The sequence below is a fragment of the Brassica napus genome, chromosome C5, assembly GCF_020379485.1.
Source record: "Brassica napus cultivar Da-Ae chromosome C5, Da-Ae, whole genome shotgun sequence".
Taxonomy (NCBI): domain Eukaryota; kingdom Viridiplantae; phylum Streptophyta; class Magnoliopsida; order Brassicales; family Brassicaceae; genus Brassica; species Brassica napus.
In genome coordinates this window covers 2387712-2415009 of record NC_063448.1, presented here as the reverse complement: position 1 = coordinate 2415009, position 27298 = coordinate 2387712, and the positions used below count along the sequence as shown (strand labels likewise).

The 27298-nt window shown below is 35.5% G+C and overlaps 2 protein-coding genes and 1 pseudogene across 4 annotated transcripts; 1 reads left to right on the top strand and 2 right to left on the bottom strand.

Annotated features, from left to right (window-relative positions):
- The first annotated feature begins 118 nt into the window (after nt 1-118).
- LOC106401310 (delta-9 desaturase-like 5 protein) lies at nt 119-2672 on the top strand. Its single transcript, XM_013841806.3, has 5 exons — nt 119-1485; nt 1620-1760; nt 1828-1968; nt 2122-2228; nt 2322-2672. The coding sequence occupies exons 1-5, from the start codon at nt 1174-1176 to the stop codon at nt 2518-2520; spliced, it is 900 nt and encodes a 299-aa protein (XP_013697260.1). The 5' UTR covers nt 119-1173; the 3' UTR covers nt 2521-2672.
- Nucleotides 2673-2896: 224 nt separating this feature from the next.
- On the bottom strand, nt 2897-6595 carry LOC106401308 (acyl-coenzyme A oxidase 3, peroxisomal). 2 transcript variants are annotated; one of them, XM_048757821.1, is made up of 13 exons: nt 6031-6595; nt 5493-5610; nt 5302-5409; nt 5041-5213; nt 4850-4949; nt 4696-4770; nt 4464-4594; nt 4258-4393; nt 4059-4178; nt 3834-3980; nt 3630-3734; nt 3450-3551; nt 2897-3315 (listed from the first exon to the last, which is right to left on the bottom strand). In XM_048757821.1, exons 1-13 carry the CDS (start codon nt 6504-6506, stop codon nt 3073-3075), a joined length of 2034 nt encoding a protein of 677 aa, XP_048613778.1. In that variant the 5' UTR covers nt 6507-6595; the 3' UTR covers nt 2897-3072. The 2 variants fall into 2 exon arrangements, with proteins under 2 accessions (XP_048613778.1, XP_048613779.1); XM_048757822.1 differs by lacking the exons at nt 5302-5409; nt 5493-5610; nt 6031-6595 and having other exon boundaries at nt 4850-4968.
- Nucleotides 6596-18663: 12068 nt separating this feature from the next.
- Nucleotides 18664-20819, bottom strand: LOC106398231 (annotated as a pseudogene). Its single transcript, XR_007323392.1, has one exon. The product of XR_007323392.1 is annotated as an uncharacterized LOC106398231 (transcript).
- Nucleotides 20820-27298: the final 6479 nt, after the last annotated feature.

The following is a 27298-nucleotide window of genomic DNA, read 5'->3' as shown; positions in this document are numbered from 1 at the left end:
TTTCATCTCTTGTTTTAATCCCTTTCCGTAAGCATCTGCTGAGATACTGTATTTATTCTACTTTAATTACGCGATTAAATAGGATCATGTCCCATTTTAACATGACCATTGCTTGGTTTCTTGGGAGATATATATTAGTAGTATCAAGTATGTATCACATACCCCTTAATTTTGTATTACCACCAATAGCATACACCAGTTTAAGAAAATAAAGAAAATTAGGCAGAAGTTATGGGTCTTAGCCCAATAAAGCCAATACAAGAGAATACAATCTGAACCAAATTAAAGTAGTGAAGAGGCAGAAGTTATGGGTCTTATCCCACAAATCTGTCAAAGCTCAGATTTGGGATACTTGTTAGTCAAGAGAGGTTAAATTACGTTCAGTTTGTTTTTTAGATTATAAATATGCTTAGCGTTCAACCACATTTTTGGGTGCTAATCATATTCTGGTGACATGGATTTGTATTTCTTCCATTAACTCTGCGATTGTTACTTTTGAAAATAAATTGATATATGTGTAATGATATCGTTACTGTAACCTCTAATAGATATATCTTTCAAAAAATGCTAGCTTTGTTTATATTTTTTAATAGATACCAAACAATCACAAGTGCTTACTACTGCATGAAATGGATAGGCATGACAATGACATCGTAATTTTTTTAACAGTGTAAATTTTAATGTTTGGACTAACTAACAAAAAAAAGGACTAACTAACCAGATTTTAAGTAGCGTTTGCTACGTTGCGTATTTAAATGATCTAAATATATAAAGAAAATTGGTCTAAGAAATGGCTTTCGGCCGTTAGGGCTTTATTAGTTAATTCCCCATTTGGAGAGAACCCAATTTAAGTGTTGGCTGGTAAGTAGAAATGCCGTAATTTACTCAAGTACGGACCAATTAATGATCTTTTCTATTTAATAATGGTAAATTATTAAGGTATAGGCTATTAAAAACCTTGTTGAGGTGTTGGAATGGGTGAAAACATGTGATGCTACCATGATAGTAAAGATTAAATTTAAAAATGTAGTTAGAGAGCATTTAAGAAGAGTCATTTAACAAGGTGGACGTAACGCAACAACATTAGCCCATATATACCCTCAATCTTGTTTATGTTCATACAACTTCATAAGTTACAACTAAAACAAGTGCAACTCCTCTAGGGTTTTTGTTATGTGTAATCCCATTAGAGACGATGGCTCTAGCCAAAGCGACATGGTGCGTAAAGAGAAAAAACCATATTTTCAGAGATATTGGACGTCGGCTGATATAGCAAGAGCGTTAACCGTCACGACTGTGCACTTTTGGTGTCTCCTGGCGCCATTTAACTACAAATGGGAAGCATTACGGTTCGGTCTGATTCTCGCCGCAGTGACTAACCTGCTCATCACATTCTCGTACCATAGGAACTTGTCTCATGGGAGCTTTAAGCTCCCGAAATGGCTTGAATATCCTTTTGCTTACGCTGCTGTTTTCGCTCTTCAGGTCAAAACTCTATTTATTGTTTATATTTTTACTCTCAACCAAACCGATTAATTACTATCATTATATGTATATATATATCAAATGCTTATTTTTATTTGAAGTATGATTAGAGAAAGAATATTTAATATTTCCAGGGTGATCCACTAGATTGGGTGAGCATACATAGGTTCCACCACCAGTTCAGTGATACGGACCGCGACCCACATAGCCCTAAGGAAGGACTTTTGTTCAGCCATATCATGTGGATATTTGACACCCTTTATATAAAAGATAAGGTAACGTATATTTTCTTCATTGTATGACTTATGTTATTGTTTGTAACAATGCAAATTACTGTAACAGTGTGGTGGACGTAACAACGTGATGGACTTGAAGAAGCAATGGTTCTATAGGTTTCTACGAAAGACAATTGGTCTCCAAGTCTTAATGTATTGGACCGTCCTCTATCTCTACGGTGGTTTACCTTACCTTACATGCGGAGGGGTAATCTTTTTTTTTTTTTTTTTCTATTTTTGCTGAATAATAAGTAAGAAACGTTAACTAGTACGTAGTTAAAAGAATACCATGCATGAAACATCTTGATATAACTTTTTGGGTACAATAATAAAAAATTGGTACGATGATATTTGATGACAGGGTGTTGGAGGTGTACTAGGGTACCACGTGACATGGCTCGTAGCCTCGGTAGGCCATACTTGGGGTTCGAGGCCGTGGAAGACTAACGACACATCTCATAACGTTTGGTAATATAATATTAAGAATTCTCCTAACCATATTTAATTATCTTGTTTACTTTTTTCAAAACACTGTTTGAGTATCTTGTGAATATAATGAAGGTGGCTAAGCTTAGTTACGATGGGAGATAGTTGGCACAACAATCACCACGCGTTTGAGTGGTCGGCGAGGCAAGGACTGGAGTGGTGGCAGATAGATATCACTTGGTACCTCATTCGACTATTTGAGGTTCTCGGATTAGCCACAGATGTGAAATTGCCTTCGGAATCTCAAAAACAGAAGTTGGCTCTCGCTCGTTGATGTTTTATTTTAATTAATCATAATCTTATAAGATTTGAATTATCGCATGAGGCAGTAGTCAGAACTTATTATAAGTGATCTAGTTTCTAAGTTCTATAGTAACAACGACTAGAGAGAATTAAAATAAGTTCAAGATTATGGTTATTTGTTTCTCTTTTCCAAATTAATGTATTCCAATAAATGAATGTTTTCCACTCTTATAATAGACTTAAATTTCTTTGATCAAGTATATTCTTGAATCATTAGTTAAATAGTATGTGTTTAAAATGAATATTTGGATCTTACTAGTCGCACATATTCGTATGTCAATGTCATATATTATCAATCAACCCAATTATGTACAGAGTAACTGCACCAAAAAAACTCCGGTTAACAATCAGAGAAATAAAAGTTACTCCATATTATGATCTGGACCAGTTTGGGTAAAAGACTAAACCGTGGATACATATTACATACCCCGTTTTATTACCAAGAGCATAAAACCACAGTTTTCAGAAAAAATATTAAAGAACACAGACGTGGATTATTGGAAGAGGTTATTATTCGTAGAAACTAAACTGAAGACCAAGCGTTGGCTTCGACCCAGTTGAACGCAATGGGTCCCAAGAACGCGTCTGGAATCCCGAATGAAGTAACCAGTGCAAGCGCGTGAGGTCTAACCTCTCCGCAGAGCTTAGAAACCTCTCTCCTCACATCTCCAACGTTGTCCCTTGAGAGGTAACCGTATCTCAAGAACGACGGATCTTCTTCAATGCTGATCAATGCGTACATTGATCTCACAAGACCCAACACATCCTATATATCATCAAAACACATGGAGCTACTTAGTGTACTTCCTCTGGTAATAAGAGTAACATGAGTCTACACAACAGCTCCACAAAGAAAAGAACTATTGTGCTTAGAGAAAGTAAACGACTAAATTAACTTACCTTCAATGAGCCAGCAGGTAGTTTGGCCTCAGCATCCAAGATAGTTTGCAGTATTGCTTTCTCTGTGAAAGCTTTACCTAAGTCCTCAGCAAGTTCATGATTCTGCAAGACACCATCACTGAGTTAGTACCAAAGTCTGGAGAAGAGAGACACGACTGTATGAGAAGAAATGCTGCTTACCACGAGGAAAGAGGACTCTCGACTCTCTCCCCTCCCTTGAAGCTGCGCAACTTCAGAAGTGAATCTTTCTAGAAGATCTCTTTCTCTTAAGCAGAACACATTTTTCTGACAACCACAAAAAAAAATATGAGAGATGTTTAGCGAAGACTCGAGTTTGTCTAAAGACATGATAAGAGGGAAAAAAAAAACTATGAGGCAAATAACCTGAAACTGGCTGCATCTGAGTGTAGAAGATGAGAGCTGAGTTGGCAATACAGGACGAGAACTGTTCATGTGCTCCAATCCCAACCCTCTGAAAGGTTTGTTTCTCTTCTTACACGATACATATTCAGCAAACAGTGCTTTGCTCACCTAAACTCCACAATAACAACAAATAAGTCACATTAAAAGAAGGAGATCATGTTTCACAATCTTGTGCCTTAGCCTTACCTGCTGCATCAATACATTGTTGTCACCCTCAAATGTAGTCTGCACATCAAATTCACCTTTCAGTTGACCAACTAGATTCTCTGTTTTCACACCTTGCCCTCCAACAGCTTCACGGCATTCCTTAGAAAGTACAAAAAAGAATCACCTTAGTGTGTAGCTCATAGGAGGCTTTTCACATAAACGGTATATCGGTTCTAACCTGAAGCGTGTGCATATTGTGCCAGGTGAGAACAGCTTTGAGTCCACTCGAGACAACATGTATGGCTTTGTTGGTTTCAGGTGTCCTCTTCACGTAAATCATCTTCAAGTCATTTGCAGCAAAACTCATAGCATATCTGTTATAGAAACGGTAAGTATGGTTATCTATGTTATTTATTAATAGTCACAACTCATAAAGATGCTTACGTCTTTGCTAGGAGAGGTAGCAGTCGCCTTTGATGGCTTGGATAATCAAGAAGGAGCACTTCAGGACCATTGGCTGTAAGAGAGAAGGCTCTTCTTGAAAGCGAGTACCTTAAAGCAATAGCTAATCCAACCTTTCACAGTTAAAAAAAAATTCTTAATCAGTTACATTTATTCCTGAAACAGTCTGTGTCATCATATTATCACAAAATGTCTGAAATAAGAGATCAAATACCTTTGCAGAATAAATTGCACTTGATGCAATTGTGACTCTACCAGAGGTCAAAGGGGCCATGAATGCTCCAAATCTCTGAAAATAAAAATAGAAACATTTCCACTGCAACTCCACAAGCATATTATAAAAATGGTTCCAAAGGTGTAGCGCTTACCTGATCAGGATCTTTGATTGCACTAACATACTCTCCATCAGGCGAGACATCAGCAACCGAGTTAAGTAAATTCTCTCTTGAAATCCGAAGATTGTCAAACCTGTTAATCATATTTCAATCTTCCACGAATAAAACAACAACCTTAGTATAATGTAAAAAAATTACAGAACAGTGAGTTGTGTGTGGAGTACCAGATTCGGCCGTTGTCAACACCGTTTAATCCAATTTTGTGTCCACAGTCGGCAACACGGATGTTAGGACATATGGTGCCATCTTCATCCCTAATTTGAGCTATGAAGGCGTGAACTCCCTGGTTGGTTCCGTTGATATTAAGCTGTGAAAAGACTATTGTGTGGGTTGCATGCTGAAAAAAAAAAAAAAAGTAATACAAAGTTAGAATCTGATAAAATCAGATAGAGAAGAAACTAAAATGACATATATGGTCTACTTACTTTAGCTGCACCACCGATCCAATACTTCTGAGCAGATTCACAAGGAGTGTTTATCACAAACTCACCGGTTCTTGGGTCATAAGTAGTCACTGTTTCAATTCCCCTCACCTGTAAAAAAATAATAGAAATTATTATAGCCATGGACAATCAAATAGACATATATAAATAGTTTGCAACTGAAATATCATTACATTACTGCCATGGCCTAACTCAGTCATTGCAAAGCAGCCCTTGACAACATAATCTTCCGTGTTCTTCAGCCACTTCTCGTGGTGACGCTTTGTTCCAAAGAACTTCACAGCATTACCCCTGAAGTATCACATAAAAATTAAAAAACTTTTAAATTTACATATTAGATCTCAAGATTTATTTTTTCAATAAATGTGTATATCAATCAACCAAAGCACAAACTAATCAATGTTCATATGAAATAATGCAGAGATCAAGTTACTTAAACTCCATCAATGGGTTTGAACCAATGTTCTTAAAAATTGGTCTAGATGGCGCACTAGGCGACAAATCGAATCCAGATGAAATGACCTTTTCTTGAAAGTTCATAATAAAAATCTTTATAAGCGTTCAAAAAATCGGTCTTAGACATCAGCCTAATCAAAAAATTCCCTAAAAAACGTCTAATTAAGGACAGATGATTTCTTAAGCATTGGTTTCAACTAAAAGGACAAAACTAAAACTAGAAACTACGCATACTATGTGTAGATTGAAACATACCACAAGAAGAAATGAACACCGAGCTTGATGGAGAGGGAATGATCATAGATCCCGCAAACCTCGAGCAGAGCTAGCTTCTTGAGCTCAGCCTCAGGACCCGAATCCGTCAACCATCCTCTGTAAACTCCCTTCTCGAGCAAGTACCAGATCCGCTTCATGGTGATCTCTCGCTGCTGCTCCATCGTCTGATTGTAATCGGGAGACACGAAGATCTTCCCTCCTCTTTCCTTCCGGTTAAACAGGTTGCTCTGCATCATGAGACCGTAGAGCCAATCGCGATCCTCCGTGTTGTGCCCGTCGAGCAGTCTCCTCATCTCCTTGACGTCGAATCCGTAGCTCTCGTTGAGCTCCGGAGGAGAGTACTGGAGACATACCTCGCGCGCGAGGGAGAGGGAGAGGGAGGAGGGAAGAGGAGGCGATCGGAGGATGTGGTTGGCGAGGATATTGGCTCGCTGGAGTGCGCGATTTTCCGACATTGAGATTCCGATGATTACACGTTTGTTTGTGGTGGCTGCCAATTTCGATTGTTTGTTTTTTAAAGACACGGTCTTGTCTGAAGGAAGAAGAAGAAGAAGTTGTTAATTAAACTATTTCTTGTGGACCCCACAAATCCATCTCCTTGGGAACTACGAATTGTAATCGCGATAAGGTGGTTTGACTTTTTGTAACTTTGTGATTAAGTCTCAGCCGTTGGATCATCTTTCTTAACCCTACTTATTCGGCCCATCGTCGTGCATCGAAAACTAACCAGAGAAAACTCGTGTGATTTTGACATTTGGTTTTAATTATTTGCCATACCGGTCGGTCTATATAAATTCATATAATAAAAGACCATTTAGTATTTTTATTGGTCCCGCCGCAAGCATTATTAATTTAGCCACTGTCCCATTAGTTTATCTTCAAACTTAATCCCATACTACATTAATCAAGCCATTATATTAGTTTGAAAAACACAACTAGTTAGTTTTATATTAAAGTTTAATTCCATGCTACATATCATGCCTTGTTAGTTTACTAAAGTTCAGTTATTCCTCCATAAAAAATAAGTACTTCTTATAGTATTCATAATCTGTCTGTTTCCATCCAAAATAATGAAAATAGTAGTAACAACTTATAGGAATTAATTATAGTTTCACATTATAATTAATAAAAATCAAATACTATGTAAAAAATCATTTCCTTTACTGATTTCCTAGTTGTTATTGTTCTTTATTATGAGTAATCTATATTAGTGATATGCTTAACTTACATGCAAAAACTAATTCAAAAGTGGAAGATTACCACATCACGTATATATTGCTCAAGGACACTACAACCACACGATGTGGAATGTTAATAGCCCTTCTCGAGATGTCGGTGGAAAACGGTTCAATGGAAATAACTCAATCCCAACATCTTGGATATAACACATCAATATGGGTTACTTATACATGCTACATAAATAGAAAACTGTTTACGTAGATAGATAAGCCTAATTCACATCCAAAAACTACCTAAAAAACGGAGAATTGCCGCATCACATATATATTGCCTAAAGACACTATGCCTACACAATATGGGATGTTAATAACCTAAAATTTCTTAATCATCCAAACACCTTTTTCTTTATTTTAGCCAACTATCTTTTCATGTTCATTAGACTCTTTGTGCACCATTATCCTTTATTTATTAATATAAAAACGTATCTCCAGATATTAACCCAGAAATGAAAGGAAAAGACGGGAGGAAAGAGCCAAGAGGTTTGTAAAAGGATAGTTTTTCTCTAAATTATCACTTGCTTATTTGTGAATTGTGTCTGTATCAATATTCTAAAATACGTTATACGCTAGCCAGACAGCAAACAAATGTATATCACCTAATTATCTATACGGATGTATATACGGGTATATACGGTAAATATATTTTCTGCTTAAATGTATTTATATAACAATATTTACATATAAATATTGAATTTTAATTTTTATAATTTAAGAGTTAACATTTTATTTCTTTCTCGTGTATAGATAACTAAGAACTTATTTAAATATATATGTTTTCATGAAAAGTAATAATATAAAAGTGTCGGAGACGTGCCAGTTGCCACATCGCTATAAACTAATATCTGTTATGAAATAACTTATAATTTATAGTATCGAGAAATTTAAATAAGAGTAGAATTTAATACCCGTAGGAAGCAAATAACACTAGTATAAGGGAGAGAGTTTATTATAAGGAAGAAGAAGAAGATGTAATGGTTCTTTGATTATAAACTCTTGTTCTTGTTTATGGTGTACAAAAGAGTGAGATGAGTGATGGTATTTATAGTGAACAACAATACATAAAATAACAAAGATAGTGCTTAATTTGGTAAATGAGTGGGTGATCATAGTGTTTGATGAGTAGATGATCATAGTGCTTGAGTTGGTAAAGGAGTGGATGATCATAGTGCTTGAGTTTGGTAAAGAAGTGGATGATCATTTCAATGCTTAATTTATAACACTCCCCCTTGATCATCCATCTTGTATTACGTGGTGCCTCGTTAAAAACCTAGTCATGGAAAACCCAATGGGAAAAACCGTAGTAAAAGTAAAAAGAGTACAACTACGTAAGCTCCCCCTCGAATGAGTAGTCATAGAACCTTTAGAACAATGATAGATTTTCATCTCTCAAATTGTAACATTCTCTTTGGTTGTCTATCTTTTGTATGTTCTTTGTTGCCTCGTTAAAACCTTGTCATGGAAAAACCCAATGGGATAAAAAAAACCATGATAAGGAAAAAGAGTACAACCACACTTACTATCATATTTCTTTCCCTGGAAACAATATCTTCAGGATATGCATTCCAATCAACTCTCTTCAGATAATTAAGCTTAAGAGAATAAACTCTATTCATTTCTATTATGATATCTAGGTCCTTTAGACTTCTTGTCCATAATTCTCTTTTGACTTAGACAATAGTTTATTGGTCTATTTGGATTTCAAACCAAATTTCTTACATATAATCGTATAGAAATTCGTCTCGTACATACGAATTATTCATTTGTAACTATAGAAGTTACTATTATGATTTTCTTTCTTTTCATATGAAATTACATCTTTCAGTAATGAAAAAGATTAATAATTTTCTTAAATAACACTCTTACGTATGGTATTTCAGGACCAAACATATACGAGCGTCTTAAATAAAATACTTTAAGGATCTTTATGATAACATCTTAGTTTTAGATCTCCAGTTTAGAATACATAAAACAATATAGTATTGTCAAGAGTTTTCTTCCAAAATATAATTTTTCTATAACTCTTCAGGAGTTTTGATTATATTCAAATCATGATTCTATTGATTTATAATCTCTTGATAAATACAAATGGATACATTTGTTAACCTTATAATATTTCATATATTCCATAAAATAGTTTGTTTCAATTCGATCGAATATGCAGAGTTCCCGGGAACATGATTTTGATATCATCAATCCTTCATGGATTATACTTTCAGGGATTAACATTTTTCAAGTGGATTGTTTTATTCAAGTTCTTCTTTTATTACCAGACTATAAGGAACTTGAAACTAGTTGCATCTACCATATGAAATTATGTCTCTTCACAATCAATTTCATATTGATCCTTCTTTGTGTGCAACGGTTCATTTACATCTCACTTGTTTTACACCTTTTAGTGTATGGACTACTGGTCCAAATACTTCTCTATTTCACAAGAAGTTTATATCTTTGTCTATTGCATCTTTCTGATTTGGCCAATCATTTCTTTGTGTACACTTTTCAATAGACTTTCTTTCATGATCCTCTTTCTCATTTATTATATCAACTGCTACTTTGCATGTATAATATCATCGACGTCAATTTTCTTATCGGTTCCATTTTGTTTCATACATGACATAACTTATTGAGATCTCTTCATTTGTCTCAGGTACCTGAATTTTCGTCAGTCATGTTTAATTTCTCTTCTGGAGATCATACAAAACTATATTGCCTCGTTTTGACCATTATCAATATATGCTCCTTTTTCATTTACGAGGATTTATCTTTGGAACCAATCTGTCTACCACCCTGCAGGCGTGACTAGCAGTTTGATATTGTTCTTGTAGAACATTTATTCTTATTGGAGCATTTACAGCTGGTATATGTGACTTGATCACTATATTTATATGGGTCGTGTCTGGCAACTGCTTTAGTAAGTTTTGAAATGAATTATCTTTTGGACTTTATTTCACATTGTGTTTAGCCCGAGGATCAATGATAATTCATTTCAACTTATTTTCTTTTCCAGCTGTTTATTTTCTCCCCCTTATGTTGGAAGTACTAACTCACTTTTAGAATTCATGTATAGCCTTACTTATAGTTTTCGGGGATGGCTCTGGATTCTTAAGTGTCAATAGAGATTTATATCCAACATATATTTCCAACCTCATTTAAAAACACATCTTCATTTGAAGCTCTGTGGCGGAGCAACATCCAACATTCTTAGATGAAAATGATTGGTTTCTGATTCTATACCAATGATGGGGAGAACTAGTGAAAATTTATTGGCTTGATGCGATCCAATGTTGCTCAAAATGTTTAGCACTTATCTCAGTGAATGTGCTATAGTCGTTAAAGACTTTAAGAAGTGAATTCACCAATATTATAAAAATGCATAGTGGGTGATCAGTCCACTAACATCTTCGTTATTTATGCCAATATCTTATTTTGGCTGGTGAAAACCATATTACCCTTTTATCTTATGGGTAAGCAACATATGTCAAATCATTCGGAAGAATCTTTGGGTTCTTATATGACTATGCATATGACCTATATATTCACATTATTAATGAACCAAAATGGTCTAACTGATTCATGCCAAATGTAAACTTCTAGTTTACTATACATTTATCTTCATTATACTAATCTTTGTGTAGTACAATATATAAGAGGCTGTAGATATTTTCTCTAAAATACTTATACTGCTTTGAGAATTATTTCTGATTGAAATGTATATATCATTTCGTTTGCTTATTGTCTCAACATAAGTGTCTCAAAATCTTACTGATTTACTTTGAGAAAAATTCATCAATCTTAGTTTTAGTGTAAACATAATCTTCTGGATGTTTGACTTATCATAAAAAGTGAGATTCTTTAACTCTTCCCCTCGAGATTATAATACTACAGGTTTATCAATCTCGAATGTATCTCATTTTCTTAATCAACAACATATCCTACATGGGTTATGTATTTTTCGTAGATCCTTATAACTTTTGATACTTATAAAAATACAATACCTTAAGAACTTTAAATTGCATTCTTAAGAACTTAAAATTAAATTTTTATGTGCAGTAATATTATGTATACTTCTGGAGCATCATATATATCCTCTTTTTAAGCATTCTATAAGTTTTTACTACTTTGTATTGTACACACAATAAATTTTCTTTCATCTTCAGATGAATTCATAATTTATTTTCTTTATTACCATGTTTATTTTCTCAACTTTAAGTGAGAGTATGAGTTCTATAAAGAAACTCTTTGGACCTTGACCTCATTTATGCTCACGTCTAAAACCACTATTTATGAGTTTTTTAAATGTCATATTCTCTTCAGGAGAATGAATCATAATCAACTAGACGTGATTTATCAATAGATATTTTTCAATATATATGCATCATAAAACAATTTCTTGAAGAAATTTTACTTTTAAACTTAACATCCAACATAGTTGGCTTTATTTACCGACTTCAGGTCTTGTAATCTTTAAATGCAAAATACAAAATGAGCTTTAGGTAATCACTTCAGGTGATAATACCTTTTTTATATATATTATCTTCCAAAACTTATGGATCTTTTAGAGTCAAGCTTTAAACTTAAAATCCTCAATATAAATGGTAATAAAATCAAAATATTTCAAATATATATAAATATGTATTAACAAAGGTGTCTTATTATATCAGAAAATAAATAAAACTTTCATAGTAATTATTATATAGACTATATTATTACTCTCATGCTTTTTAACAAAGTTTAACCTATCAATCAATTTTAATGAACAAATTTATATCACTGCCAACTTCATGCAAATTGATTTATCTAATCAAGTTTGTTAAACTTGTATATAAAGCATAAAAATACTTATCTTATAAACAGAAGTATATCGGCGATGAAAGTTTCAGCTGTTCACGTTTCTGAATTGGCTGATAACTTGTACATATCTTTCCGAGAGAATACACAATCCTGAAAACTTTAAATTTTGCTCATATAAACATGGCCATTACATTAGTAAATATCAACATATAATCCAAATTCTTTTATGATATTAGACCAAAGACTAATCGACCACAAAACTAACCGATTACAAATAATTTCTTTTATGATGTTAGACCATGAATCATAAAGTATGTTTCCTTAATACCATTAAACCATGAAGCATATTAAAGTATAATAAGCAAAATTTAATTCATCAAATAACTATTATTCTTACATATAGACAAGCGTTGATATATATATATATATCATCGTCTAAAATGACTATATATATATATATATTTAGAATTTCGCAATTTTAAAATGAACCATTTATTATGAACTTCATAATTTAAAAACCGTTTACATTAATCATACAAGCAATTACAAGGAGAAGCGATGTAAAGAAAATTAAACCGATAATCATCTTAAATTCACTCGGAGTAAATTCTCCATCGAATAAACCATAAATAGAAACACAAATAAAAATGGCACATAAAAACAAAAGTGCGCGAATCATCTTTCTTGAAAAATCGGAGGAGAGCGATTTTGAAATTTTTGAGAGAAGATGAAATGTTTTGGATGATGAAATGAAGTGAAAATGAGTTGTATTTATAGATGAAAATTACTGTTCATGACCGTTGGAGAAAGGGGAAATTTTTGAAAAAAATTCTTTGTGACCGTTGGGGTTAAATCGAGTGCACCAAAAATTAGTCCGAAAATATCGTATTAAACGGTCAATCAAATCTATAAAATTTCATAAAAGTGAAAAATTATGACAATGAAATATTTATGTTATATGACAATAAATCATGCGACGGCTCAGCCGATCAATGCATAATATCAAATAAATTATACGGCGGCTCGGCCGACCAATTAATAATAAACAGAAGATAAGGCGGCTCAGCCGACCAATAAATAATAAACAGGATATAAGGCGGCTCGGCCGACCAATAAATAATAAACAGGATATAAGGCGACTCGGCCGACCAATAAATAAATTAAATTACTAGTAAATAATATAGGCGGTATTCCGGCCATTATAACATGATATAAATAATAGTAGAGGCGGTATACCGACCATTATAACAGGGTATAAATGATACAAATAAATTTTACCGAATCGCAGAGTGATCGTGCTGATAACGTGTTATGAAATAACTTATAATTTATAGTATCGAGAAATTTAAATAAGAGTAGAATTTAATACCCGTAGGAAGCAAATAACACTAGTATAAGGGAGAGAGTTTATTATAAGGAAGAAGAAGAAGATGTAATGGTTCTTTGATTATAAACTCTTGTTCTTGTTTATGGTGTACAAAAGAGTGAGATGAGTGATGGTATTTATAGTGAACAACAATACATAAAATAACAAAGATAGTGCTTAATTTGGTAAATGAGTGGGTGATCATAGTGTTTGATGAGTAGATGATCATAGTGCTTGAGTTGGTAAAGGAGTGGATGATCATAGTGCTTGAGTTTGGTAAAGAAGTGGATGATCATTTCAATGCTTAATTTATAACAATATCTATATTTATTATTTGATTCACCTAGTTTGTGCTTTAAAATGATCTGGCCCATTAAGACTTACCAAATGTTTAAAATTTTGGTTTGGCCGTATAATATTTACCAAATTGAAGAATTTGATACGGAAAACTTAATCATGATTATTGGGGTGTTCTTAGGGTGTGAGATTCTTACCGGAATATAAGAACCCGTCTCTTAACTTTTAACTAAAAAAAGTTAAGAATCGGTTCTTAAATAAGAGTCGTAAGAGTTCTTAGCATTAAGTTATTATAATAATATGTGGGACTCTTAAAATTTAAGAATCTGTGCCAAATTAGTCTCTCGCAGTCCTTAGTTAAGGATCAATTTTCCGACAGATTCGTTGCTGTGTGCGGATCTCATCGCCACGTGGAAATCCGCAATTGGCTCCTTTTTTTTATTTTTTTTAAGTTGAAAAAAATAAAAAAATAAAATAATCTAAAAAACTTATCTGGGTTATCGAGCCGAGAGTATCGACATTGGGTTATCGAGCCGAGAGTATCGACATTGCTGGTGTTCTAAGAGCCGGTTCTTAATTTTTTTAGTTAAAAATTAAGAGACAAATTTTTATATTCCGCTAAAAAAACTCTTTCTAAGAATCCCAATAATCATGTTCTTCCACGCAAAGTTTAGACACGTACGTACGGCCGTGCAAGCCGTTCTTTAGAAAAGTGGTCTCTCTCTCTATATATATATATATATATGCACTCGTAGGTATGTGATTCCCATGATATGAATTGTTTGCTATACACTATATATTTAGTACATTTCCTCTCTTAATACATTAAGAATGGTTGAAATTTCATATTACGTATTATATATACAAACAAATTTGAAAATTTTCATGATATAATATATATAACTAGATTTTTCTCATTTACTCTCATTCAGTTTTACTCGAGATTAAATAGATTTAATGAGAGTAACAATATTTCTTCATTTTTTTTTCTTCTCACTTCTCACTTCTGACGTTTTATATTTTTCCCTTTTACTCTATGAATGACCAATCAAAGCTAAAGTTGCATTAGACTAATTTTTGGATTGAAAAATATCCCCTTGCATAATAATTATGGATTGTACTATTAGTTGGTGTTACAAGTCTCAAAGTACCAAGATTAAGAACAACAAAAATTCTTAATGGTAATTTAGAGTAGACAACCTATTTTAGTTTTATTTTCATGAAATATTAAAAAATACCTAGAAACAAAAGAACATGGAATTGTAAATTTGTAATTCATGGGAGCAGAATAAAAATGAGAGAGATGGTTCACGAACATGTAGAAGACCAATTCTCTCTCCTTATTAAACAATAACTTAATTAAAATGATAAAATATATAAGGAAATAACCGATGATTGCGTATAAATAAATATCTCCAATTTGGTTTGACGATCCTTAGCGGTTGGGTTTGTTGACTATGTTCGGCTCGTATCATTTGCAAGGCTGGTTGTGATAATTAGCTACATTGCCTAATCCACAGGCTTTGAAAAGCTTGATGAGATCAAGATATTTCTGAGGATTATTCGCTATTATACATGAACATTGTTTTGTCGCCGCTTGATCTCGCTTTGCACGAACGTTACAACAGTCCTTTTCCCAGTACTTTTTATCTCTAGGAATAAGGTTCATGCAGTAAGCAAGACTTTCAAAGCAAGTATCTGCCAACTTCTTACTCTTGATTGTAGCCGGGAATGATGACAAGAGTACGACGAAGACGATGCATATTAATTGAATGGTCTTCATTTTCTTTTGATCAATTAGTAGCTCTTTATGACAATTAATTAGCCTTGAGAAAGTTGAAACAATTTAGTTTTGGGAACATGTAAGTTTTGAGGTCTTTAAATATCAAACTGGAATGAGTAAAATGTGGATATATTGAAGGTGGGAATTACAAAGCAATCTTCAAAATAAAAGCATGACTTATTCAAAAGACCGATTCAATAGGAAGTGAATAAAAATAGAGTTTTTGATGAGTGATGAGTAGGTGTATCCTTTCGTATGAATAATAACTCAATCTGTCTGAATCGTTAACATGGGAAGCTCTATGGAGACAGAAAGATCCGGTCCTTGGTTGAGTATAGGAGGATAAGCGAAGAACTCAACTACTCAAGCTGTACAAAAGCTTAGTTCATAGTCAAGCTCTCATTGGTTTGGGATAATAATCAACGTGTACTCAACAATAATACATTATATATTTAGTACATTTCCTCTCTTAATACATTAAGAATGGTTGAAATTTCATATTACCTATTATATATATGTACTCGCACATGTATTAGTGGTTAGAATGTTAGCTTTCATTGAATTAATCCATACATTCTGACGACTCCCTTGTTTCTCTGATGACGTTGATCGCTTAATTATGATCTCTTAGTACTAAAAAAAATCATCATGTTGCATATATACTGGTTGCAAAAATTGATACCAAACATCACAAGATTAACCAATACCGTTTACAAAATATTTCAACCCTATTAGATCCAAAACACCAATTAGTAAACAAAACATAAAAAACCCTAGACTTATCATCTAGGCTATTCCTTCTCAGGCTTTTGATATACTTCTGATGTTAAGAGTTTTCAAGGCTCGTAAGACAAATGTTGTAATATAAATGATTGTCGAACCAGTTCTGAGAGATATGAAAACACTGAGAATGCAAATAATCACTTAATCTAAGTGCAACCAATGGTTTTTAAAAGGGTTTTTAAACTATAACTAACTAAAAGGAATAACTAAATGATACTTTCTTAACTATGAGAAAAGAGAACTCATGGATATATGGATTAGACCTCGGGTGATCAAGTTTCGAACTAAGGATGACAAACGATCAATCAACTATCAATTTTAAGCTTAGACACAATCCTAAACAAACTCTATGTCTAGATGAATGTTCATTTACTAACACAATTCAAACATCAAATGTCTTTGGTTGAATAATATGAAAGCAATCATAACTAGCAAGTCCAATGGCTATCTTAGCACCTCTAACAACAAATGTCTTTGGCAAAGTATGCTAAAAGCTTAGAAGAGTTGTCTCGGGCATTTCCTCGAACACCTTTCGGGTGAGAAATGCCTAAGGATCAACAACTGAGTGGCCAACTCAGAAGATGCATTATGTTCACTCTGTTAGCAAGGAAATATGAATGATCTACACTAAAACATCCTAGCTCTAACCTAATCACCATTAATCTCCCTAACCCATGAATTCAAAGAGTGATTACTCACTAATCTCCATGATTCCTCTTAAACCCATGTTGGATTTCAGATTTATCATGTAGAGAAACACAGAAAATAGATATAAGAACACAGAATTTCAATAACAAAACTGATCAATTGATTCAAGAGATGACTTTCCAAAGGTTTTTGGTGGTTTTTCTTAAGAACAAAAGATGATCTGCCTCCTGGTGGCTTACAGAGTATTAAAACATAGGTTTAGAAAATAAAAACGTGCATAATGAAATGACTAAAAGGCCCTTGAAAAATCATAAGTTCGAGCATAAATAAGATGCGCAGCGACCTCCGCTCGTCGCACCGACAAGTCGCTCCATGCTTCGGGAGCGACCTCGCTGTGTCGCTGCGAGAGGTCGCTCCAGACTCGTTCTCGCGTCTCCGAGTGATGAAAACGCGAGCGACTCCTCCTTGTCGCTCCGTGAAGTCGCTCCATGCTTCGGGAGCATCCTCGCTGTGTCGCTGCGAGAGGTCGCTCTAGACTCGTTCTCGCGTCTCTGGGTGATCAAAACGCGAGCGACTCTTCCCTGTCGCTCTGGTAAGGTCGCTCTGATAGGGAGATCAGAGCGACTTGATGGTGTCGTTCCGGACTGGTCGCTCCGGTAAGGTGTTCGCCCAATGATCACTTTAAACACTTCTTTTGAACTCCAATTGCATCCAAATGTCTCCAAGAACTCCATGTGGTACTCCAATGCCTGATAAGGACTCATGTATGCAAAATGCAACCTAAACATGGCTAAATCCTAATCTATATGATCAAAATGCACATGGGTGAATGGATAAAACAATAGAAATATGCAAGATATCAACTTCTCAACCTGATAGATCACTACCGTTTATATATGTATAAAATAAAAACAATTATTAATTTATCGTCATATAGCTTTCAGTTTAATTCTCAACAATTTCGGTTTACATGTGGTCAATTCTCAACAATTTTCTTTTTCAACAAAATATGTATGAAACAAAATCTTTAAGGTAGCATCTAAACTTGTTTAAGGGTATTACTATAATGGTATAGATAAAAACTTGCAACTATTTATATTATTATATATCGCCTTGAATTTTTAATGGTTACTATTGCAACATTTGATGATCAATTATTTGTAAACTTTAAAAACTTAACTATGGCAACTTTTAGTCTTCATATAAAGAGTTGTACGCATTAGCAAAATATAACATAAAAGTGAAACAAAGAAACTCCAGAAAATTATAAAACATATTTGCAAAATCACATATAAATACCAGAACCTTTATTTATATTTCTTGTATCTTAATAATCTCACTTTAAAATCTTTATTAAACTTCATACTAAACAGCAATCCCATCTACTTATATTATGGGAATATCATAATGGTTGCTGGCAAAATTCATAGTTCATTTGGAGATGCATATAAAACTTTACAAGAAAAGGATACAAATTGCAAAAAGACAATTAAAGAAGCACCACTTTCCGATACACCAGATCAATTGTAGGTAATTTCTTGATGCTATTAATTGTTATAAATCCATTGAAAGTATGGAGTTCATATTGTAACCTTACTAAATAATGTACATATAATTTCTAAAGAAAAACTTTTTTGGGCAAAATCTAAAGAAAAACAAGTTTCGTGAGTGATCAAATTTACTCAGGTTGCTTCCTAAACATCACATTAGAAACAATCTACTTCATCTCGCTTATTGATTATGTAACTTTCAATAAACAAATCTTTTGTTTTTACATAATCATGATGCAAAAACGAATTCATACATCTTGGAACAAAGAAATGAAAAACATAAGAAATATTTTCCGGTAGTTGTTGTTTTGCGAGTTGGTCTGCAACAGTGCTCCCTTCTCTGCCAATCCAGTGATATTGAACTTCTTCAAACTTAGAAGACCACCAAATCATCTCTCTTATCCAGTTATGAACATCAAAATGGAGCCTTTCCTTGGTAAGAATATCTATGATCTTTATTATCTCCTTCAAAGATTATCTTCTTGTAACCTTTAGACCAGCAAAACTGCATTGCAATAAGAAGAGCCTGTATTTCAGATTCCAGAGCACTATGTACTTTGTTTCCTTTTGCTTGTCCAGCTACAAGATAGTATCCATTAGAGTCTCTTATAACCCATCCAGCTGTACTTGGTGTGAAAGAATCCACATACGAACCATCTATGTTGCACTTTAGCCATCCATTCTGCGGAGGGGTCCATCTTTTCCTCACTGGTCTCATAATCACATTCCGATTTCGTTGTTTTCACCTTGGTGAAGCTGTTTTTGTGCTTCTTCCGGTTCTTTCCATTCATTTGCATCTACACGAGACTGTTTAAGAACTATTTTTCCAACGTAACTGTTTTTGTTGGAATACGAGTATATTACAACTCTTTCTTATTCGCCAGAGGATCCAAATTTGGTAGGTCTTGGAGATGAGATAGTCTTGACGAAGAGATTATCTGCAGACATGTTTCCATCTTCTCTTCAAAAGTAGTAGAAGTACTATATTACTAGATGAAATGTATATATCTAAAAAAGTTTTTGTTATATTTTCATCTTAAAAATGAATTTATGGCACCAAGTAAGAATAATGGAATAAAAATGTCATAAATATAAGGAAACCACCTTATCATACGTGTGTAATGGTTAATCTCATTGATATTTAATCGATTTAGAAGAATACATATTTGGTAGCAAACCCCAATTTTACTTATTTTTAGTTTATAGATTTAAGAATATCTTATTTAATTTGACCAAAAAATTATTTAATACAGTATAAAGAGTTATAATAATTGAAACAAATTTGAAATTTTCATGATATAATATATATAACTAGATTTTTCTCATTTACTCTTATTATTGTGTAAACAAAACAAATATAAATATACATTCAATTTTACTCGAGATTAAATAGATTTAATGAGAGTAACAATATTTCTTCATTTTTTTCTTCTCACTTCTGACGTTTTTATATTTCTCCCTTTTACTCTATGAATGACCAATCAAAGCCAAAGTTGCATTAGACTAATTTTTGGATTGAAAAATATCCCCTTGCATAATAATTATGGATTGTACTATTAGTTGGTGTTACAAGTCTCAAAGTACCAAGATTAAGAACAACAAAAATTCTTAATGGTAATTTAGAGTAGACAACCTATTTTAGTTTTATTTTCATAAAATATTAAAAAATACCTAGAAACAAAAGAACATGGAATTGTAAATTTGTAATTCATGCGAGCAGAATAAAAATGAGAGAGATGGTTCACGAACATGTAGAAGACCAATTCTCTCTCCTTATTAAACAATAGCTTAATTAAAATGATAAAATATATAAGGAAATAACCGATGATTGCGTATAAATAAATATCTCCAATTTGGTTTGACGATCCTTGGCGGTTGGGTTTGTTGACTATGTTCGGCTCGTATCATTTGCAAGGCTGGTTGTGATAATTACCTACATTGCCTAATCCACAGGCTTTGAAAAGCTTGATGAGATCAAGATATTTCTGAGGATTATTCGCTATTATACATGAACATTGTTTTGTCGCCGCTTGATCTCGCTTTGCACGAACGTTACAACAGTCCTTTTCCCAGTACTTTTTATCTCTAGGAATAAGGTTCATGCAGTAAGCAAGACTTTCAAAGCAAGTATCTGCCAACTTCTTACTCTTGATTGTAGCCGGGAATGATGACAAGAGTACGACGAAGACGATGCATATTAATTGAATGGTCTTCATTTTCTTTTGATCCAATTAGTAGCTCTTTATGACAATTAATTAGCCTTGAGAAAGTTGAAACAATTTAGTTTTGGGAACATGTAAGTTTTGAGGTTTTAAATATCAAACTGGAATGAGTAAAATGTGGATATATTGAAGGTGGGAATTACAAAGCAATCTTCAAAATAAAAGCATGACTTATTCAAAAGACCGATTCAATAGGAAGTGAATAAAAATAGAGTTTTTGATGAGTGATGAGTAGGTTTATCCTTTCGTATGAATAATAACTCAATCTGTCTGAATCGTTAACATGGGAAGCTCTATGGAGACAGAAAGATCCGGTCCTTGGTTGAGTATCTCTTATATACTAAAACACAAGTCACTCCACCAACCAAAATTTTGCATATGGCAAGAGTTTACAAAATTAAAAAAAAAAACAAAAAGCAAATTACAACAAGTTTATTTGATCATAATTATTTTAAGGGAGAATTGCCAAGTGTGACTCAAAACTTGGAGTCAAACCCAAAACAATACCCCAACTTGGGTCAAAGGCAAAAGTAACCTAAAAGGCTATTGAAATTACAACTATCCCCTTGTGACCAAACAAAAAAACGGAATTTTTTTTACGTTTCTACCCCTCGCAAGTCGTCTGTTTAGACGACTTGAAAATAAGTCGTCCAGACGACTTAACTGAAAGTCGTCTGGACAGTTAGTCTTAAACATAATTTAAAAATTTTGTAAAAAATATTTTGATAAGTGAAAAATGGGAATTATGTAATTAACATATGTCTTAGGAGGTATAAATTAAGATATAACAAATTTCAATTGTTTTCAGCATAGATGAGTGAAAGTAGTGAGTCATGATATTCTTAAGTTTATGTTTCATCAACATATGTTGTAGTATTGTATGTGTTCTTAGGGTTAGATTTTGGAAAGCATTAAAACCGTTTTTGAAAATTTTTAAAATTACTTATGCGTGTTCATTTCTGTGTATAGTAAACACTATCTAAGTATAATTTGATTTTATAACGTGGTTAGTTAGTTAATCTAGTCATTTTAGTTTAGGGGTTCATTTTAGGGTTTAGGACGACTTAATATTTTGTCGTCTGAAAACAGACGACTAAATATTAAGTCGTCTGTTGTACATTATCAGCCAGAATAAGTCGTCTAAACCGGACCAAACCTTAAAGTTTACCAATGTACTTTTAAAGCTAACCGGATTATTTACCCAATATATAAGGTGATTTTTATTTTTTTTGTTTCATTTTTCGCGAAATTCAGAAACCCTAACAGTTCTCTCTCAAAGGCGATTTCGAATTCCCACGATTTCCGAACAAACCATCGTTCTCAACGTCGGCTATCTATCTCACCGTTGTCGCCGCAGCTTCTTCTAACCCTAGCGCCGCCGATTCCTCTAAACCCTAGCGCCGCCGATTCCTCTAAACCCTAGCGCCGCCGCTTCCACCATTTCCGAACAAACCGTCGCCCTCGCCACCGTGGTCACCAATGTTCTCACCGCCGCTTCCTCTAAACACTAGCGCCGCCGCTTCTTCTAAACCCTAGCGCCGCCGCTTCTTCTCTGTAAACCTTAGCGCCGTTTCTCTGTAAACCCTAACGCCGCTAAGTCATCAATCTCGAGGAAAAGATGAACATAAAACGTTGTCTCTATCAATTTACTCATTCTCACCGTTTCACGTTTATTTTTTCAGATCTATAACCGCAATGACGAGTACTCTAACTCCTTCTGCGACTGGAAGACTTGTAAGTAATTTAAGTCGTCTGGAAAGTCTTCCAACTGGACGACTTAGTAGATGACTTAAATATAAGTCGTCCATTTGGAAGACTTTCCAGACGACTTAATTATAAGTCGTCTACTAAGTCGTCTGGACTTATATTGTTGTCTTTGATTATTTTGCAGACAAAAAGGATGGATATTCCAGAACTCCCCCGTAGGTTATACACATCAGGGGAAGAGCCAGAAGCCCACAATAGCATTTCGTATCATACGGATAACAGCAAGTTGCATACTGCTCTTAGGAAAGCTCTTACTGATGACGAATTTGAAGAGCTCAAGGAGTCGAGTTTGGGAGTTTTCATCAAGTTCAAGGAGCAGGGATTTGGTTGGGCTTCAAGGCTGGTTCACTACATGCTCAGTTTCAAGCTGGACATTAAGAAGAAGTATGAGATGTGGTCTCTCGTTGGTCCAGAACCTTTGAGGTTTTCACTGTTAGAGTTTGAAAACCTCACTGGTCTAAACTGCGAGTACATCGAGGACCTTGAGACACCAAAATGTGACGTTACCCCAGAGATGGTTTCTTTCTGGGGGATGCTGGGAGTTCATCTGGAAGCTGGGCCAACTACTGATCAGATAATAGCAGCACTGAAGAGATGCGGGGATTGGTCCAGGGAAGATCGCAAGCGGCTCGCGTACCTCTCCATCTTCACTGGATTCATTGAAGGGAGAAAGTTTTCAACCGCTACACGATCTACTCTGGCAAGGCTAGTGATGGATTTAGAACGGTTTGAGAATTATCCATGGGGGAGAGTCGCGTTTAAGGTGCTGATGGACTCTTTGTGGAACAAAGAAATTGCTGGCTGTTACACCGTGGATGGGTTTATACAAGTTCTTCAGGTCTGGACGTACACAGCTATGCCGGAATTGGGTGCTAGTATTGGTGGTCCCAGAGCAGACAGTCCGTCTCCACCGATACTGGCTTACGAGGGCAGCAGAGGCCGCAGATCAATGAAAGCTGCTATCTTGAGTCAGGTATTTACTTCAATCCAAAAGACTGCGCAGACGACTTATTATAAGTCGTCTGGAAGGTCGTCCAGCTGGACGACTTATCGGACGACTTATAATAAGTCGTCTGGAAAGTCTTCCCAGCTGGACGACTTATCGGAGGACTTAATTAAGTCGTCTGGAAAGTCTTCCATCTGGACGACTTATTAGACGACTTATTATAAGTCGTCTGGAAGGTCTTCCAGCTGGACGACTTAGTAGACGACTTATAATTAAGTCGTCTATTTAGTATTTTTTTTCAAATATCTAACTCGATTCTTCTATTTACTGCAGACCCGCGTGATCAACTTTGTTGAGAAGGACATTAGTGAAATGTGGCCAAAATGGGACTCTGAGGTTGAGGACCTGCCCACGGAGAACATCATTAAAGTCATGTATGAGCGGAGACCGTGGAAGTGGACCATGGATTGCTGGGAAGTCACTGGTACTAAGGTCAATACAAAACCTAAGGTTGTGACTCCATCGAAGAAGGCCAAAGAGATGGTTGTGTTGGAGGAGGAGGAGGAGGAGGAGGAAGACAATCCAAGACCTCGGAAGAAAGCTCGTAAAGAGGCTCCTAAAGTGGCTAGTGAAGAGGCTAGAGAAGAGGCTAGAGAAGAGGCTAGAGGGGTGACCAGAGAGGAGTTGGAAATTATGTTCAAGGGCGTAGCTGACTGCATGAAAAAAGGGTTTAATAAGTGCATGAGGGAGTTTAGGAAGTTGTCCGATAGATTGGAAGCTGTGGAGAAGAAGGTTGGTGTCACCAATCAGGCTACCCCTCCACCTCTAACCAATCAGGCTACCCCTCAAGATAAACAGCCTACCCCTCTTGCCAAAGAAACCAGGGGTAGAAACAAACAGGCTACCCCTCATGCCAATGAAACCGTGGTTAGTAACCAGCCTCCTCCTCATCAAACCAAACAGCAGCCTCCTCCTCCTCAAAAGAAACAGCAGCAGCCTCCTCCTCCTCAAAAGAAACAGCCTCCTCCTCAAAAGAAACAGCCTCCTCAAATCAAAGAGGTTAGTATCAAATCCAGGGTTAACTAGTTGTCCAGACGACTGTAAAAGTTGTCTGGACGACTAGTTGACCCTGGACGACTTAAACGTAAGTTGTCTGGACGACTAGTTGACCCTGGACGACTTAAAATTAAGTCTTCCGTGGTCAACTAGTCGTCCAGACAACTTACGTTTAAGTCGTCCAGAGTTAACTTGTGTGCAACTTTTATTGCAGAGATGGTTGCCGGAGGATACAGCAACCGAGGCGAACTCGGTAAATAAGATCTTGCCGGAGGATAAAGCTTCCACCGAGCCAAGCGATCCAGTTTCAGAACCGAGCCTGGTTGTATTGGACAAGCGTGCAAAGAGTAAACGAGCGAAGAAACCTGCTCTCACTGTGAGATCTCCTTATACGGCAGAGAAAAAAAAAGATAAAGTGGCAGCCTATAATCCATTTCCGCCAGTAAACAAAGATAAGTTGAAGGAACTCGCTGATTGGTTGAAAACTGATCCGTAAGTGATTGCTTTACCCATAATAGCTTGATTTAGTCGTCCAAAACTGATTGCTTTTTTGTTTGCAGTCATTATTTAACTAAGACCGAGGACAAACCACGTACATCACCAACAAGGTGGTACCACTTCCTCCGGACAGCCAGAGGATGGCTGGAAGACTGCGTAAGTCTTCTGCACATGATTTAAATCGTCTACAAAGTCGTCAAAGTAGACTACTTTCCAGACGACTTAAAGATAAATCGTCTGGAAAGTCGTCTACTTGGACGACCACGTAGACGACTTATATTTAAGTCGTCTGGTAACTTCTAACTTGTTATATTTAATATGCAGCATATAGATGCTTGGATTAATGTGCTAAGGCAGAGGTATCAGGAGAACCCACAAGCTTTCAGGAGCGAGCGAATGTGCTTCCTGGATCACAACTTTTCCCAGTCTTGGAGAGAGCAGTATCAGCTCTTCAAAACATCGGAACCTGATCACAAAGGTTTAGGAAGAGTTCTACCTGGTGGGGCGTCGAATTTTTATGACGGATCAATACCTTCATTTTGCCAATCAAACAAGAAGTGGGGGGAGGACATTGATGATATCTATGCGCCAGTGAACTTGGACGACAAGCATTGGGTTGCTATTTGGATATCGATCCCTAAGAGGCACATAGTCGTCTGGGACAGCATACCTTCATCTAGTGTACCAGACGCATGGGATGCGATAATGGAGCCTTTTCTCCAGATGGTCCCTTATCTGCTTGTTGAGTGCGCAGCCACCGACGAAATACGGGTCAAATACGGGTTGGAGCCATACACATATGAGAGACCGCTGAAAGGTGTACCCACGGCCAACAATGGTGATTGTGGCGTGTACGCTGTAAAGTACATTGAATGTCATGCTCTTGGCGTCTCCTTTGACCCTAAAGACTTTGCTAGGTGCAACGCGAAGAAAATGAGGGATAATATGGTGGTGGATATATGGAAGGAGCTTGTTGATCAGCATCTGAAAGAAAATGTGGATGGTGATAAGTTCATGGGCATGTATGATTAGAATTTGAACATGATTTTTTTAACAAACGAAGTATTTGTATTTCAGCTTGTCTTTGTATAAATTTGTAAATATATAAGTTGTCTGGAAGAAATAAGTCGTCTAGAAGGTTTTCCAACTGGACGACTTACAAATAAGTCGTCTAGAAGGTTTGGACGACTTATTATAAGTCGTCTGGAAGGTTTTCCAACTGGACGACTTACAAATAAGTCGTCTAGAAGGTTTGGACGACTTATTATAAGTCGTCTGGAAGGTTTTCCAACTGGACGACTTACAAATAAGTCGTCTAGAAGGTTTGGACGACTTATTATAAGTCGTCTGGAAGGTTTTCCAACTGGACGACTTACAAATAAGTCGTCTAGAAGGTTTGGACGACTTATTATAAGTCGTCTGGAAGGTTTTCCAACTGGACGACTTACAAATAAGTCGTCTAGAAGGTTTGGACGACTTGAAGGGATAGTAGAAGGTAGTCTAAAAATAAAATACACTTGAAGGGATAGTAGAAGGTCGTCTAAAAATAAAATACACTGGACGACTTAGTAGAAGGTCGTCTAAAAATAAAATACACTGGACGACTAAAAATTTAGTCATCTGGACGGGTAATCAAGACTGGACGACTTAAATTTAGGTCGTCTGGACAACTAGTCAACTGGTTGTGTACATTGTGGTTTCGTATGGCCAGTTTCCTTGCAGTTTGAGCATCTCCGTGCCCTGTGTTTCTTCCTGGGTTTGTGTCCTCTCATCCTAGATAGCTCCAACCAGCATCTCCATTCATCAGCTTCATCATCATCACCAACATCTTCTTCCCATTCACCAGCTTCATCATTATCACCAACATCTTTTTCCCATTCACCAGCTTCATCAATATCCCTTTTCTCTGAAACCGTTTTGACCTTGCTGCGGCTTGATACACAAAGACATACTCTATGGGTTTTGAGTATCTCCAGCAAGTTTCGAACTTGTCTATCACTTGTAACATTAATGGGAAGACTGCCTGGAGCCATCATCATTTCTGCTGGTAATGAGTAGCTAATCTCCACACTCACTGTTCTCATGTCCAGGTTATAATCTTCTCGAGCCATTGCAACAAGTTCAGCATGTGTTGAATCTTCATTCAATAAAAACAATCTTGCTCCTTTGAGATCATCAACCACAAAATCCCAACAGAAATCTCTCAACAACCATTCTCCATACACTGCATGTAACTGAAAAATCATCTGCAAATATTCAAAATAAAACACATTAGTAAACATAGAGAAAATGAAGAAGTTCA